General features: G+C 38.3%; 1 protein-coding gene across 6 annotated transcripts in view; it reads left to right on the top strand.

Annotated features, from left to right (window-relative positions):
- The first annotated feature begins 702 nt into the window (after positions 1-702).
- LOC120530167 (catenin delta-2) overlaps positions 703-18,284 on the top strand; it is a 1,616,252-nt gene continuing 1,598,670 nt past the window's right edge. For 5 of the 6 annotated variants that reach the window (XM_039754398.1, XM_039754395.1, XM_039754399.1 and 2 more), the window contains exon 1: positions 1,530-1,547. In XM_039754398.1, the coding sequence (XP_039610332.1) occupies positions 1,535-1,547 (13 nt within the window). In that variant the 5' untranslated portion in view covers positions 1,530-1,534. Of the gene's footprint in view, positions 1,025-1,529; positions 1,548-18,284 lie in introns of those variants that run through there. The other variant, XM_039754393.1, reaches the window with a different exon arrangement.

Genomic DNA, 18,284 nt, shown 5'->3' with positions numbered 1-18,284 from the left:
GAATTACCAGCCTACACCCCCAGGCTTTTTATTATTATTATGGATGAATTAAATGTATTGAGTCACATAGTTCAGAAAAATCAAATCAGTAAAGTCAATAGAAATGCCCATCAATACCTGGCACTCACCCACTGGGCTGTGCCCGGTCTCCTTCTTAAGAGCAGTACCTAGTAGTATCCATGCTGCATTATCAAACCCCTTTCACTTCAATGGAGAAGGAGCAGTTCTGTTCTGAAGTGCCCCCATATTAGTGAACTCTCATGCAGCCCAAAAAAACAACATAGGTTTAAGCCCCTGCATGATGAAGGGTGGGGGTCCGGTGCAAAGGCAAATGGGCTTTAACAGAATGCTTTTCTAATGTGAGATGATTGTTACATTTTTTCGAAATTGTTAAGCAGTGGCATGCATTTTTATCTATACACAGAGCTCGTAAAGGAGTTCATTTTTGAGGTTTATTAGGATTTCATACGAACTGACATTATTTGTAACCACTGTATGAAAGGGGGTAATAAAAACAGGGCAAGAGAGCCGCGGTGGGGCCGTGCTCATAGTAACCTCCATCAGTAGGAGGCTCCGGCAGCAGGTGAAGGACGCGAGGGACTGACTTGGCCCTCTTCTTGCTTGCACGCATTTCACAGTCGGACCAGCAGGTGTCGCGTTTGAGGCGCCCACGAAGGCAGCCACCACCGCCGCTGCAGCTGCTGTTGCTGCTCTGACGATGGAGCCGCGTCTCTAGACTGGAGTGGAGAAGCAGCGCCGCTGCCTTTCTCTCTGAGACTGTGCATCGTGCGGATCCGGTCTCGCTTTCACACAGCTGCGTGTGTGCCAGTGTGCGTGATTTTACCCTCCCTCTTCCCCGACATCAGTCGGCGGATGCTGCTTTTTCTCTTACGGCCAACATCCAGCAAATGGTCCTAATTCTGCACCACGTCACAGGGCATGAGATCTGAATTCACTTTGTATTGAAATTCGGACAAAAGCAGGGGAGAGAAGAAGAGAGAGTTTTCCCCTAGGACGTTATTTGGTATGTGCAGTCTCCTTTCTGATTGTCTTTTTATTGTTTTTTTTCTGTCTTCTTGATTTCGCCTCAACGTGATTTAAAAAAGACAAGCTGATCGACTCCTAAAAAAGCAGAGCATCGTCTCTAGATCTGAGCGCCCATCCTTGCAAGCAAGTGGCATTTTACTTATCGTGGATGGATGGCATGCATATGCGTTTGATTTTTAGTTTTTTTTTAATTTTGTATTTTAACAGCATTATTACTATGGTGGTTATTTTGTGGATTACGAATTTTGCTTACAGTGGCGAGTACAGATACTGTGTTGATCGTTGTCTGAAATACAATTGAATGGATGATGTGAGCAGAGCTCTGTGGGTATCTTAGAAACAGCGAGCTTAATACTTTACTGCCTAGTGACCTAAATTTCCAATTAATGGTGTTTTTTGTTAGCAACCTTGCTTTGCCACGATTTGGTTTATATGGATTATAATTCTAATTCCCGAGACAGCGAACGAGATTCTAAAAATAGTAAGGATGCTGTGTAAAGGTGAGTGGGATTAGATACCCGGGCTGCTATATAATTAATGACTGAAAGAGGAGATGCGTCTTCTTTTTGCCTTCATTCTGTCTGTAATGTGTTGGCATCGATCGGCTTTGCATAGACTGAGCCCGGGCTGGGTTCATTAGAGAGCCGCCACGCCGCCGCCGCTGCCGCCGCCACCACCGCTGCAGCTAGCACCTTCAGTTCTGTATTTTATTTATTTATTTCTTTTATAACGGGGCATCATAAAAAGGAACTGGAGAACGGTCGAGGCGATGTGCATTACTATAGTTACGACGTGCGGCATCTTCATGTGTGAATTTCAAGTGTGCGTAAGGATCGGATGAGATACAAGCGATGCAGATCACAGAGATATACGGCCACAGTAGGTAGATAGATAGATAGATAGATAGATAGATAGATAGATAGATAGATCTTATTCAAAAATATCAACAGCACAGGAACGGAGAAACACTCAGTGCTGCAAATAACTTCAAAACACATCGAGGTCCAGGTTATCACGCGCCCCGTTCCACTGCTTGCTCAATCAATCAAAACAAAATCTCCAATTAATATTCATCTCATTACGAACAATTCCACCAAGGGCCTTATTAATATACCACAATATTTAAGGACAAGGCTTTTTCAAGGTTTAAAATAAAAAATTAAAGTCATCCTTGATTCCTGAGGTACAATCAGCTCTGAAAACGTCTTGATGTTGGTTACAAAATAAAGACCTATAATCCTCTTTTCTCTTCTTGTTTATTTCAAACTTGCCTTACTCAGTGCGATTACCGAACCTTAGATATTAATAGGAAGGACAGGTATGATTACATAGAGAGGGAACAAAAAAACACCTAAACATGCAGAGCATGAACTGGCAAGTAAATACTACAGATGAAAACACAGCTAAATAAACTGCTGCAAAAATTAGTAAAGAAGCTAAAGACAGCCGCTGTACTAACTGAAAAATTAGAAGGAAATGCAACATTGTTAAAATATATAATCAAAAATTTAGAAAACGTATGTTTGACAACTTCATGTACATTATTTGTACATCTCCTAAAATGAATTGACAAACCATTCACACTTTTTTTTTATAAAGTAATAACATAAACAGTAGAAATATCTGTCTGACTTTTGTAGCCTATTTGTAAAATTATTTTAATTCACGACCATGCCAATGGACAGAACCTGTAAAATTATTAACAAAGCAATGGAAACACCTGTAAAACCTTGCAAAACCTATAGAAAGTAATACATTAAAGGAAAAATGTCGAACAATACAGTAAAGTCCTCCTAGCTTTGTCTAGCTGCATTTCCAGCTAGACAAAGTAAACCAATAGAAAATACAAATATAACAAACCAATAAAAATATTTTTCTTATTGTTAGAATTTATAATGAGAAGTCTATCAAAATGATACATTTTATTGGCTATTCAATTAGCCAATAAAAATGTGTCATTTTTCTTGACATCTCATTGCATCCGTAATGGCTAACATGGTACAACACCTTACTACTTGAAATTTGTAAGAAACCAATGGAAATTATTTTAATAATTTGTAGAATTAAAAAAGTAAATAAAATGAGTATTGAAATCTGTAAAAATACATAGAAAATACATATATGAAAAAACATATTTGTCTCAATTTTAAATTTCTTAAGAAACTAATAGAAAATGATTGAAAAATTTCTGTAATTCTCTAAAAAATGAGTGAATGTTAATGTACCTATAACAAAAAAGTAGAAAATATTTGAATCATTTTTAAAATTCTCAAGAAATTAATAGAATATATATATGTATGTATATAAAATATGTGTGTGTGTTGACCTTGCATTGGCATTGGACTTGAGTCCTCCCCAGGTGTTTGAGCTGCTTTTTCCTGCTTTGAGCTTGATGGGTACTGAAATTGGCTCCTGCTTTCCCAAAACCCTGCTCAGAATAGGATGGATATCTATCTATCTATCTATCTATCTATCTATCTATCTATCTATCTATCTATCTATCTATCTATCTATCTATCTATCTATCTATCTATCTATCTATCTATCTATCTATCTATCTATCTATCTATCTATCATAAAAGAACAGGTTGGTCAAATAGACAAACCCTTTTTAGTAATTAAAGAAAAGAAAATCAGGTTTTAACAGAATTAAAGGCTACAATCACCATCTTTTAGCTTAAGTTCTCCTTGGTAGAGGAACAGTCTGTCTCTCTCATATGGGTTCTTTATAATGAACAACCACTTCCTGAATTGAATTTATAGAAAAAATCCAGGAAGTGGTGGGCGTAGTCAGAGATCTTTGGGTGTTTGACCTTTGGATCTGCAGACAAAAATGAAGATGTGCTTTGCGACAGCACCCCCTCATCTTAGGGTGGAACAGTTTACCTCAAAATAGCCTTGAAGGTGTCCTCTAAGCACACATGTGTGACTATCTATCTATCTATCTATCTATCTATCTATCTATCTATCTATCTATCTATCTATCTATCTATCTATCTATCTATCTATCTATCTATCTGTAAAATCTGTTCAATTATTGCTTTGGTGGCTTTTGCATATATATATATATATATATATATATATATATATATATATATATATATATATATATATATATATTTAACAAAGAAGCAACACACCTGTAGATAACTTGCTTAAAATAAATAAACCCCACCATCTGCTCATTTATATGCATCCCCAGAGACTGTAATTGGATTTGACTTTACAGTATTGTAGCATGTTATTGATGATTTTTCCTTAAAAGTAGTATATATATATATATATATATATATATATATATATATATATATATATATATATATATATATATACTGTATAAGTTTGAAAAGGTAGGTATTCTGAGTTGCTTAAATGAGCAGCAAAAGGTAAAACAATGTTATTTCCCTTTTGAAGGAAAACATGACTCTAGGTTGACAATAATAATGTATTATTCTTAAGTGGAATTCAAAAGGGTTACTTTATGGCACAAAGTTATATGTTTTATAAAATACAAAAGAATCGAGGCAAAGAAAATCATTATATTGAGAGGCTGTCATTTGACCTGTTCAACATAGCATGTAAAGACCTGCTAGAGTAGAGGAGATCCTCTTATGATATATTATCTCCTTTGAAATTGTATTTTAGTTGTATTTTATAATTTACTGCATAATTGATTAAGGTTAATTAGCTGCAGAGTAACATTTTAAATTTCCTTCAGAATATTTAAAGATATCGAATGAGAATTGACGTATGGACTGGAACTACAAATAGTAAGCTGCACAAATAAGTACAACATAAGCACTATTTATTTGCCTCATTTATTATGGATTGCAAACCCTACTGTAATAATTCCAAAATGTAGTATATTAGTTGGTTGGATTTTGAGCTGGTTTGAGAATCAATTATAACCCCATAAAGAGACGTGGTGAAAGCGTTGGGCAAGAAACTGATGTACTGACCAGATGGAATGATAAGAGTGGCACAGCAGCCCACCCATAGGTGCAGTGGGCACTTCTTTCTTTCTTTCTTTCTTTCTTTCTTTCTTTCTTTCTTTCTTTCTTTCTTTCTTTCTTTCTTTCTTTCTTTCTTTCTTTCTTTTCCAGTATTAGCAACAAGAAGCCACACTGCCTTTGCAGTACCTGCTGTATCTTCCAAGCCACTGACTGTTGTGTAGGTAATCCTGTTTAATGCTGTCAACACCATCCAACAGGCCCTAAAAGCTATCTAGGCCTGATGAAGAGATAATGATAACCTTGAGACTATGGCATCTAATTATTGTGTTGCAGTTTTGCATCCATTAGGGTGATAGCCTATTATTCAGTGATATTTCACCAAGCAGCTGCTGGAATCCATTTCCTATCAGGATCCACTCAGCCAAGTTTAGACAGCAGACAAGCATCTTGTCAACAGTTTTTTCTCTAGAAAAGATATTGAATCAGTGGCAGATGGCAAACTATGCAAAAAAGGATTTTTAAAAAGTGTAATTTGTAAATTAATATTTATTGCTTGCATATTGTGTGGTATGCTTGGTTCTGTTCTCATTTACTTCATTTTGTTTCTTTATCTCTGAGGTTTAGTCATGGCAGAAGCAGTGATTACAATAGTTCTTGACATTTGAGATACTTTTATCTGACGCAAAGGAAGAAGAAGGAAAAAACAACATGCACTTTTGTTTTTGAGTATATATACACTGAAAATAATCCTTTGGCGCCTGCATCTGCCTGATGGATTGCCCTAGTAATAAGAAAAAGGGATCTGTTTGTTGGAGGTCTGTCATGTACTGTCATAGGCCTATCTTCATTTAAGTTGAGAATGTTGGTAACCGAGTTAGACAGCTGTCTGAAGGCATCACCAGCCCCCTCAGCCTGGTAACCATGATACAATGCAAATTCTTCCCTGCTTTTAGATTTATCTTAAGTGTTCGCGCATTTCTTCTTGATGACTGATGCTTGGCTTTCTGTTACATTTAATTGATGTTTCAGTATTTTTGGACTTTTATGTAAAGTAGGTATGTACAATACCAGCACACACTTCTGAAGTAGGCATTACTTGTGTATATTATATTAGAGACAGTAAAGTGGCTTGCCAAATGGCATTGAGCTCAATGAAAAACACAAAGAAAGGCCTCACAAAATGAAGTAAAAGTGTGGAGTAGCAGCCATTTAAAATGTATAGTATGTAAGACCTTTATAGAGTTAACAATATTCTGAAACATGTCCCTGATACAGAATGATACAGCTGTTTCCACATTGATATCACTGTACTGCAAGTAAAACAACAATTCATTGAAATCTAAATTTGGACCAATGACTATTTAAGTGTGGTCCAGTTTAATGCATTTCAACTTTAACTTCTGCTTTTTTTTAAATAGTGAGAGCAAGGTCATTTTCTACAACCTCTCCAAAACCTGAAATTGCCCATTTAGACCAAACTACAGATAATGAGAGTGCTTATTATAATCAGAATAAACACAAAGTAATGGTATAGAAAAGGGTTAGCACAAATATCAAAACATAAGAAAACAAACTTTGGGACCTTTCAAAATAAGCTTTAAAATCCTATCTGTCCAGTGGGATGTGTCTTCCACTTCGCCGCTTACCAAATTCACCTCCCTTTTCCCTTTTGTCTCTCTGTCTCTTTCTCTCGCTCTCTGTATATACACATATATACAGAGTCAAAATTATGTTAACATTTGAATGGCGGAAACAATTTATTCACAAAACATACTTCATATGTGCAAGATGATTTACAGGAATGACTCAACCTGTTTGCCATCATGTTCAACACATGTATCATATGTGGCACATAAATTGCCCACAAAAATTGTTTATAAGTATATACATCATAGTACCATTATGTATACTTACTCTCGGTAGCTCCATCTGGTGGCACCCATTGCACCCCACTGGGCTACAATGCTCAGGCTGCCCCACGGGTATACACATGTCCAATCCAACAAAGAGAGGCTGCCACCTAACTCAGAGGAGTAGTATACAGTCCTGATAAGCTGTCTCCTCTATCCTTCCATTATATGGGTTTTCTGGTCATGTAAGGGTCCATCCATCCCATTTAAGATGCCAGTCCACGCTAACCTTCTATTATACTAGCCGACTCCCACCGTAGCATACGGCGGTGTAAGAATAGGAATGGAAAATGGTGAGAAAGGAATTCAGAAATCAAGAAGAAAGAAATACTTCTTGAAAGATGCAGTTATGAATAGATGTTTTGCTGGAGACGATTTGTGTCAAGAAATAACCCACTGATAGGAACAGGAAGTTGCCGGATCCCAGAATAGAGATGATATTGTACAAAAACCTGTCGATAGAGAAGATAATGTCGTTCATTTTATAACAAAGGCTTAGGAAACAACCGTCGCAGTATAACAAAAATAGCAAGGAGCGAAACCAATGCCAATGGTCGAGAGCATAGACATATATAGATAGACGCCGCATTCACTGTGTTGCCCAGTCGACACGATACATCAGTGCGTCCACCATATTGCGAGTGGCAAAAGTGCCATTTAAACTAATACAGGTAGACATGGAAACTGGGTTTTCTGATGAAAAAACAATAACATTTAAAACAGTATCGTTTACATACAACAGATTTACATGCAATTATTTATATTAATTTATACACTAATAATGACAATTATTAAATAATAATAATTATTATTATTACATAATTCCTCCCATATAAGTAACATTTCTCGGACTGCCTTCTTCCATCTCCAAAACATTTCTAGACTTCGTCCTGTTCTTACGCAACACAGTTCTGAAGTATTGGTTAATACCCAAGTCACCTCATTTATAGATTACTCTAATGCTATTCTAACTGGCATCCTACAAAAACATATCCATCGCTTACAACTTCTTCAGAATTCTGCTGCCAGGATAATAACCTGCTGTTCTAAATCCACTGAACATATTACACCTACTCTCTCTCAACTTCACTGGCTCCCTGTAAAGCTGTGAATAGGTGTTTTGCAGGAGACGACAGTTGCCGGATTCTGGAATAGAGATGATGTTGTACAAAAACCCGTCAACAGAGAAGACACTGTCATTCATTTTATAACAAAATCTTAGGAAACAACCATCGCATTATAACGGAAATAGCAAGGTGTATGGGAGGCCACAGGCAGCATGGGGAAGGGTTTGGAAGAGGACAATAGGAATCGAGAAATGCCGTGTCGGCTGCGTGTGGTCAGGACCAGTTTTGAAGAGGAGCCGCAGACAGCGTGGGGAAGGGTTTGGAAGAGGTCGAATAGGAATTGAGAAATGCCATGTCAGCTGCATGTGGGTGGGACCGGTTTTGAAGAGGAGTCACAGGCAGCGTGGGGAAGGGTTTGAAAAAGAACGAAAAGGAATTGAGAAATGCTGTGTCTTCTGCTTGTGGGCAGGACCGGTTTTGAAGTGGAAACAGGACGAACCATATATAAGAGATTATACATATACTAACCACAATGCCTGTCAAAAACAGTTAATAAATTCTAAAAATATCTGATATCTCTTGCCCTACATGTACCTTCTGTATCTTTCCTCAGTATCTGCATTTGTGTGAACGTCTCCTGGCCAGTGCTCCCTCTGTTAAGCGTGTTCCCATAAAGCCTGCTTCTCAGACTCTGTTGTTTTGTGTGCCTTGTTTGCCTCCCGTTCACTTTTATTCTTCATGCCTTTGAAGGAGGCTCTCAACATACCCTTTTTACTACAATTCCTGTTTCAATTGTGTTATCAAAGTCAAAGTGACCAGTCACACCAAAACTAAACTGAAAAATCAGATTGCTGGGAGGAGCCAGACACACATACAGACCTTAGCATTTTACTATATAGTAAACATACATTATATCTTATAAATATTTATTGTTGTTTTGTCTCTGTTTTTATCAGTGTATGTATATCTTTTGCACCTACCTATAGAGCGCTTGTTTTAACCCACCTCCTGGCAGCACATTTTCCCATATAATGCTGCGACATTAGCTTTATATCCTTGCCTGGGACTATTTCTGAGACAATCTACTTCTGCACCTTTAATCTGTGGTACCTGAAGGGTCACATTTTAAAATCAATTCACGTGTTTTTTTAGTGCTAGGACAATACTATACATTCCCTCCTGAGTTTATGTGCATTTAATGGCCAGAGGGTGATCTTATTTCTAGTGTTCCCCATATTATCGCTCTCTCTCTTTCTGGCTAAAGGATTGGGCCTTTCCAATTAAGCTAAGCTTTCCTCCCTGTAAATGAACTCGGCATGGCCGTTATTTTTACTTTATTTATCTCTGCCAAATGGAGAGGTCCGACCAGTCCTATGTCTTATTTTGTCTCGTTGTATTTGCACTTCTTTGAGGTTGATCAGTTAGTTGACCGAGGACTCCAGGACTGTAGCTCTGATCTTTGCTTTGATATTTTCTGCTATAATTGACTGTGGTCCCTCCGTAGTCTGATTTTCTTTAGGGATGCTGCTGACTGGAGTTTTTGTTTTCTTCTCCTCCATTTTTCAACAATAAATTAATACAAAGATATTGTTAGATTCCTTATATGTTAATCAGTTTCAAACTACTTTGTCTTTATATATTTGCATTTTTCCTGAGAACTTGTCACAGTGCACTCTCCCTGCACTTGTTGAACAAAAATAAACTGAATGAAATTGTATTGAATGGTAGAATTTGGATTTTAAAATGTCTGTGATGTGCTCAGTAATGTATACAGAGTCAGTAATGGAGACTGAATGTAGTTTATAGTTGATAACAATCCTTATGTTTGCCCCTTTGGTTAGCGGAGAACTGGATTGTATCATGGAGAATGTTTTTTTTTTTTCTACCAACATTTCACAGCCACAGATAAGCAGGAGTGTTTTACAGAAAAGGAATACTCTCTGCCTGCTTTATTTGAAGAAAGACAGGTAGGTCTAAGTGTCTTACATTTAAAAAATAAAAAACCTGGCTTGGGATTTGTGGTGTAGCAAACCATAGAAACATCACATGATGCTAATCATTAGAGGTATCCACAGGTTAGGAGAAACCTGAACTCCATTAGTCGCCACACTACCACACTGCAAACAGCACGGAGAGGTGGAAGGCCGAAAATAAAGATCTTTGTTTAAGTGGCCAGAAGGCAATGGTGAGATGTGTTTTTAATTCCTCTCTTTATGATTTTTTTTCTATTTTTAAAAAATATTCCCTTTTTTTTTAAAAATCATATTATGTTAATATTATCCAAGTGGTGTAAAAACATCTTGTGTTATTTACCAGGTCTCTCGATGTGTAACATGGTTCCAGAGATTGCTCTTTATTATGGAGAGGGATGTTGGTGGAGGAGAGGGTGTCATTAGGGGTTGCATTGTGCAGTGTGGCAGCTGTTTCCTAAATGCACTTTCCTTTTGACCAGAGGTCTGATCCCCCATTTTGTGTGTCATGTCTGTAAGATACTAGTGATCTCGATTGATGACTACGTGATTTGTACTCTAAACTGCATGGTTTATCTCAGGTTGAGACATAGTCAAGGCGGCCTTGCTTTGCCACAGTCTCTCTAAATTTACTTTCTCCATCTTCATCCCACAAGATAACTGTTTGCACTCTCTAGGATGAGCTCTAAAGGCCCAACTGCATCAACTGGTAATGTTTAATTATTATCCACTATGGTCTATCTTATGAAACACCTGCTTTTATTAAAAATATAGTTTAACTCTTAACCAACTTCCACTTGTGCCCCCATTTTCTTGTTCAAAAAGTAATCTTAAAGTTGTCATCTGATCTGCTATTGTTTATCATATTTTCTAACATTTCTATTAGGTCACCTCTTACATTCTATTTACTTTAAATGAAAAGATTCAACTCCTTTAATCAGTTTGTTTACATGCACACACATAATTGTGTTAAGGTGAATAAGCTGGTTAAAGAAGGAACCTGGTTTCTTAATGATCTTCTTACATGCAGGTAATTTTCTGAAGTTCTTTTTTTGCAAAACACTCCAGCCCTATTAAACTGCGTAAAAGAGAGTTAAACCTCATTATTGACCACTGTGAATTCGAAAATAAGCATGCTTCTTACCTTATAGTCAGTGCCTTTGGATTAATAATAACACAGGTATTTTTCAATAAGACAAGAATTAGATTACTTTGAAAAGAAATTGGACTATGTAAAGCACATTACTTGTAACATGTTACCCTACTGATCTCGAGTTTGTGTTGCTGAGCTTAGCATTGAACATTCAGCTCATCAGTTTCTGAAATATTGAGACTGATTATTTCAGCCAGGAGAAGGAATAGTGCAATCACCTGAACATTTGCCTCTGAGAATATATTTTGTGGACACTTCTACCTGTAGCTGCTGTAAGCAAAGCAAAGCAAACACAAGCACAGATTGACATAGTGCAACGGGTATGTGCAGACTACAAAATCCATAGCAGTAACCCATTTATCGGTTTACCTGGTCACATAATTGGATTATTCATTGAAAGTTCAAACTCTGTTTACCAGCTTTCTCATAGGGCAATAACCCGATGGAATTACATGGCATTTAAGAAATCAAGTTTCTGTCAATAATCAGGTTATTGAAGTACATGTAAACACACTGATTACTTTCTAATAGCTCCGCCTCTGATAATCTAGTAGCTCCTCCCCGGATTTCCTCGAGTGCCGTTATGCCCTGCTTTCAGAATGGGGACAAAAATGCACACTATATTTTAAATATGACCTCGCAAATGACACACATTTTAGGCTTAACCTTTTTTGACTTATTTTCCAAACATCACTGGAAATACATAATGTGGGGAAGGGTGGTTGGACAAAGACCTATCAGCAAGAGGCTAATTTAAGGCCACAAGCATGAACAACCCTAGGCCCATATAAACCTTTTCTGGGGCTGATTTAGACTCACCAGCTATCCTAACTTGTATGTCTTTGGAAAGTTACAGGAACAGCTGGAGTACCAAATGAAAAACCCACTCAGACATGGAAAGAATGTGTAAAATCTGTGCAGAATAGGAGTCCTGCGAGGCTGTAATGGTAGTAGCTACACTAACAACTAAAGAGAAACATTTTCATTTCTCACACTGCCATCTTTGACTTACCACTGGATTCAAGCTACTATAGTAAACTGCTTTTGATCACCGTCACTTTGAAATTTCTGCCTTTTACCTTTAATTCAAAAACTACAAAAAGAAAATAGCAAATATTTCCTATATTTCCATCATTCAGAGTTACCCAAATAAAACATATAGGTAGAATAGTCCTTTTATTTACACTTTACACTTGAACATATAGAAAAAAAAATATGGTCTTTCAAAAAGCAAATAGCAAACTTCAAGAGATGTCAAGAGATTTCTGTCATGCTAGAATTAAAAGAATTCAAAGGAGCTGTGGCAGGACCCCACGCCTCAGAGTGGTCTGAAAACCTCAAAACTCCAGCCCAGTAAGCAACTGCTTTATATTAGATAATCACATATAATGATATATCACTGTAAGATGGGAGACTTATGCATGACCACAGTTGATCCAGAATTTGTCAGATTTCTGTCTGAGTGAAAATACGTTTTCTCTGTAACTGAATCATCTCTGAGCGGCACGGTGGCGCAGTGGTAGCGCTGCTGCCTCGCAGTTAGGAGACCCGGGTTCGCTTCCCGGCTCCTCCCTGCGTGGAGTTTGCGTGTTCTCCCCGTGTCTGTGTGGGTTTCCTCCGGGTGCTCCGGTTTCCTCCCACAGTCCAAAGACATGCAGGTTAGGTGGATTGGCTCTAGTGTGTGTTTATGTGTGTCCTGCTGTGGGTTGGTACCCTGCCTGGGACTGGTTCCTGCCTTGTGCCCTGTGTTGGCTGGGATTGGCTCCAGCAGACCCCTGTGACCCTGTGTTGAGATTCAAATGGATGGATGGATGAATCATCTCTTGAAAGTGAGATTGCAGCTCGAAACGTCACAATATACAGTAAAAAGACTGTATATAAGTCAGTATATAAACCATTTTCTGTCAGTGCTGCAGTTACAGTATGCTGGGAGTATTCAGCATTAACATTAGCGATCCATCATTTATTGAAGTGTACTTTGTAATGAATATAGTAATAAATTCCATAGCATTTTTCATTCCAACAGATGGTGCATCACAAACATTAACACAGCTGTCAGAATCCTAAACCAAATGCTGTATAACTGAGGCGACAAATACACTGACTCTATAACTTAATAAAGGAAAATTTAAATAGTAAAAATGTAGGAAGTAGAAATGATTGAGGGAGTACTAGTCTCAATCAAGTCCACTAAACATTCTGGTGATCTGCCTTCATTAACGTATTAACATTAGTGTTGATCAGTGAATTTGCTGCATTCGTGTTCACTGTTGTTCTTTGAATTACTTACTGATAATTCATCCAGTTTAGGAGAACTTTTCTCCTCAGCCCCCTATAATGCTTTGCAAGGCCTGCGCGACACCCCCTGGTGCTGTAACAGGAAACATTGGATGGGATCTCCCCACAGTGTATATAAACATATACAGCATAAGTAACGAGTTATCTCTGCTTATCGCCAAATGTGCAAGTTGATCTTCGAGTTCCACGTCAGTATAAGAGAAGGAGACGTGTGCCCTATTCATGCATGATTAGCCATGTGGAGATAAAAAAACAAACATTGAAAGATCCTCAAAAAATACAGTAGACTCTACAGTATGACATATTAACATTAATAAAAGATTTATTACTATTTACAAGACAGTTCTATCTTTTTGATAGAAGAAAATGTGCAAAGCATCAGCACAGACAGTTTGGAGAGCCTTCTGCGTGACTTCAAAAAATAGAATGAGCCAGCTGCTTCAGTCATGACACACCACTTTGAATTTTGGGCCTTTAAAAGATCTACGTATTTTTTGTGACATTTGACTATGATTTCAGCATTTCCATTTTGTTTTGACGCAATATACTGTATGATTGTGCATCTCTGACTGCGTTCTTTCTTCTTTCATCTCACAGAGGCACAGTGGTTGGCACTGCTGCCGCACAGCTCAGGTCACCTTTTTGACCACAATAATCGGTCCACTATAGCTGGCAGATGTTTCCATAGCCCTCAGGGACACTTTAAAGATAATTGCACCATTATAATTCTGTCAAGTCTATTTCAGTTAGTTCTTCAATGCATTTCGCAGTGTCGGGTGAGATTCGCAAACACTTCCGTGATTTCTCCAAACTCAAGGCGAAGCAAACAGAATTCGCTCATCATTAATTAACATGAGAGAAGCAATTAACTGTTTAAATAAATAAAACAATTAACAGCTATACAGAGGGTGCACTGGTCTGCTAGGATTGAGACCCTCACAGTCATTCCATCAGCTTCTTCCCTCTATATGACAATAATGGGCTCCATTGGAATTAGCACTTATTCTATCGCCATTTTTTTATTTCCTATAATTTATCTCCTATATAATATAAGAAGATATCTGCTCAGCCGGCAGTTACTACTATTTATTGTATTCAGTGTTAAGATTTGGAATATGCAATCTATTGTGAAGTATTTTGTAATGCACATAATGATGAAACACAATTCATTTTTCGTTCCAACATATGGTGTATTGTATGTAAATAAATCACAGATTCCATGAATTGTAATGAAGAGGACACACTGGTCACACAGGAAAAGAGTGTGAGAGCCCTGCAGTCAGCTGCGACCCACTGTGTGACAGCCAATCAAATATACCTCTTTGTAAACCAAAGCTTCCACCCTGGAGCTCCATGTAGGCAGAGATGACTCCATGGGGCAACAATAGAGTCTAGATGCTAACTTCTCTTATTAAAATTAGGGCTGTGAGAGGTTAATCTGACTCAAATAATGATGCCTGCCCATTAAGTCAACTCCAGGCCCTTGGAGCTCCAGGGTTGAGGCTCTAGGGTGCAAAGATACCAGACTCCATTGACAGGAGTTCTGGTGTCTCAGGGCTCCAATAGGATTTTTTTTCTATTTAAACTGCCCCTTATTAGGTTATAATGTCAATTGTATGCACCATCTTTTGGAGTGAAATAATCCAATGCAGTTTATTAGTATATGCAGCAAATGCCTCAGAAAAAGTATGTGCGAATGATGTTCTTGAACGAGTGTGTCGCATGGGAAAGTACTCAGTTCTCCTAATCAGTTCTCTAATTATACTGAATGACAGATCCTACACTGAAATTTTGTTCTTTCTGGAACTCAAAAGTATTTTATGTGACATTGTTTTATGTTAGCAAAAAGTTTTAAGAAAAAAGGACTTAATGTATTTTGATTTGCTTTTTGTTAAAAACTCTTGAAAAAAATTACCAGCGTTTGGGAGGCACAGGGGACAAATGTTGAAAATAAATATGAAAGAAGGTTTACTTCTCACGCTTTTAGAGCACTGTGTTTTAGCTGAAATAATGGGCATTGAATGCTGTAGGGATATGTTCAAATATCACTTAAGTGGTATCATTTGAATTGTATTTTTGACCACAACAAATGAAAATAGCAGACATTTCCGGGAAGGTCTATTGATGTGTTCTTTATGATAAATCTAACAGTACATGTTGGTTATTGCTCCTTGGATGCCAGCTGAATCCTTACAGTGTCTTTAAAAACAAGTGCAGCCCGTGGTTTGCATTTTTAATGCAAGGTGAAATGAATGATTCAGGCCACATGGTACTAGAGAGCTAGCGGGCTTGACTGTAAAACCAAAGTTGTTGGCTCCGAAACAATGGCTGATGTGCTGGGAGACCCTGAGCAAGTCACTTAAAATTTAATACCTGTGTTCAGATTGTAAAAATGCAGTAGTGTCCTGTGTATTGTGCATTTTGTGCAGTTTTTATTTACTGCATTATGTGTCTGTGCTGCCTTTTTATTTATGGTAGCTCCCTCTTTAATGCTTTTGTATGTCCAGAGAATGTCATTATACTATTGTAAATGAAACTCAAACTAAAATATGAAGATTGCGTCTGGCACGAAATAAAATAAAAAATGTTGCTACCCAAGAAATACAGCCACAATTTAAACTAATATTTAGATATTTAGGTGATGCTCATCCAAAGCAGATAATAAATAATAACTACAAATTCAATTTGCCTGAAGTTTATGGCTGTTACCTGTTTGCTTTTGTTAATACAAGAAACTTTATCAGAAATATATTATTAATACTGTATTACCACATAAATGTTGTCGCAGTAAGGGGCAGTAGTGCTCCCTTGAACCCTCAGGTACCACGCCAAACACCTGGTAAAAGTGCCACAATAATTCTTTTTATTATAATAATTACGTGCACTAAGCACCCTCCACTCCACACTATTCATAAACCACTATAAAAATAATAAATCAACAATCCTCCACTCCCAGACGCGTTGCCCTCCTACCACCCAGCTCAGCTCATTGTCTGGGAGTTCCCAGAGTCCTTTTATTCCCCCTGACCCGGAAGTCTTTCTGCCAAACAGTTCCACAAGTCCTTATTCCTGTCCGATGTCTGGTGGCCTTCCTGCTGCCTTAACGCACAGGCTCTTTCGGCTTCAATCATTATCCGGTCTTCCTCGCTTCCCGTCAGGTAGGTCCATGTATTCGTGGCATCTTCTAGGGGCTGTTCCTTTGGGCGATCCTCATTCTTCGTCCCAGATTTTTTCCCCATTGCGTACCGAGGTCTCGACAGGCTTTCTATTGCAGCGCTCTTTGTAGAGGGTAACGTTTCTACCTTCGGACGTTCAAGCGGGACCTTCTTAGGGTCTTCTGCGTACACAAAATTTGTTTTAAATGCAGGTCCCCTGCCAACGGACGGCCAGAGAATCCTGCCGGCTACGCCAGTGTCGCAGTAGGGGGCAGTAGTGCTCCCTTGAACCCTCAGGTACCACGCCAAACACCTGGTAAAAGTGCCACAATAATTCTTTTTATTATAATAATTACGTGCACTAATCACCCTCCACTCCACACTATTCATAAACCACTATAAAAATAATAAATCAACAATCCTCCACTCCCAGACACGTTGCCCTCCTACCACCCAGCTCAGCTCATTGTCTGGGAGTTCCCAGAGTCCTTTTATTCCCCCTGACCCGGAAGTCTTTCTGCCCAACAGTTCCACAAGTCCTTATTCCTTCCGGGTCAGGGTAAACAGTACTTTTCTTCACCCCGGAAGCCCGTCGCTCTTCCTGTGACGAACTTCCAGGTCATGATGTCCAAATGACTCCATTGGCCTCCCGACAGCGACTCCCAGTGGCCCCCAAGGTATCCAGCAGGGCTGTGTATAAAAACTACATAGTCCATGAGGCCCTGCTGGAATTCGGGGCCCGTATATGCTCTCGGGAGAGCTCCTCCTAGCGGCCAGGGGGTGAGGGCCGGTGTAAAATGCCGGCAATCCACCACAACGTGTAATATTGTCCCATCCTATTCAAGGCTGGCTGCACTCTGACACTGCAGAGACAGAATTAAGTTCCCTGTGATACTGACATACTTTAAAAAATAGATAAGTGGACAAATTACTTTTTTAATTACTGTATATTTTTGGCTTAAGCCTTTATCCAATATGAATTACACAATCCAAACAAAGTGCAATTGTTACAGAATGGATATAATATTAAATCATGTTTTACTACTGGCATTGCATTTGGTGCTGTTTCTTCCGTATGGCTAATGCAGTTGGGATGGGCACCAGCTTCATTAATCACTCTTAAAAAATTTTCCTGTATACAAGTATGATAATATTCAGAAAGCACTCAGACCCCTTCACTTTTTTCACATTTTGCTATGTTGCAGCCTTGTGCTAAAATCATTTAGATAATTTTTTTTTACCCTTATCAAGCAACACACAGTACCTCAGAATGACAAAGCAAAACAGGATTATAGAAGCTTTTGCAAATCTTATAAGAATAAAAAACTGAAAACTTACATTGACACAAGTATTCAGACCCTTACATAGTCCTTATTTTGGCATTGATTTCAGCCTTCAGTCTCCTTGGGTACGGCACAAGAAGCTTTGAACACCTGGATTTGAGGATTTCCTGTCTTTCTTCCCTGCAGATCCTCACAAGCACTATCAAGTTGGAGGGAGACCAGAGTACAGTGGGAAAAGGATCTCTCACTCAACATCTCAGAAAAGGAGTGGATGTAACAATGCAGAGAATTCACTCAAGCTCCATATGTGTAAAGCATACAATTATTCAACTTAAAATTATCTGTCAAGCACATCTGCCTCGTTTAAAATTTTCCAAAATGTTAACAGGGCAAGATCCAACCTGCAAACATTACAATCGAGATCTAACCTCACTGGGTCACATGTTTT

The sequence above is a fragment of the Polypterus senegalus genome, chromosome 5 (assembly GCF_016835505.1).
Source record: "Polypterus senegalus isolate Bchr_013 chromosome 5, ASM1683550v1, whole genome shotgun sequence".
NCBI classification, from domain to species: domain Eukaryota; kingdom Metazoa; phylum Chordata; class Cladistia; order Polypteriformes; family Polypteridae; genus Polypterus; species Polypterus senegalus.
Note: the sequence above shows the minus strand (reverse complement) of the source record. Positions and strands in the feature narration are given on the sequence as shown.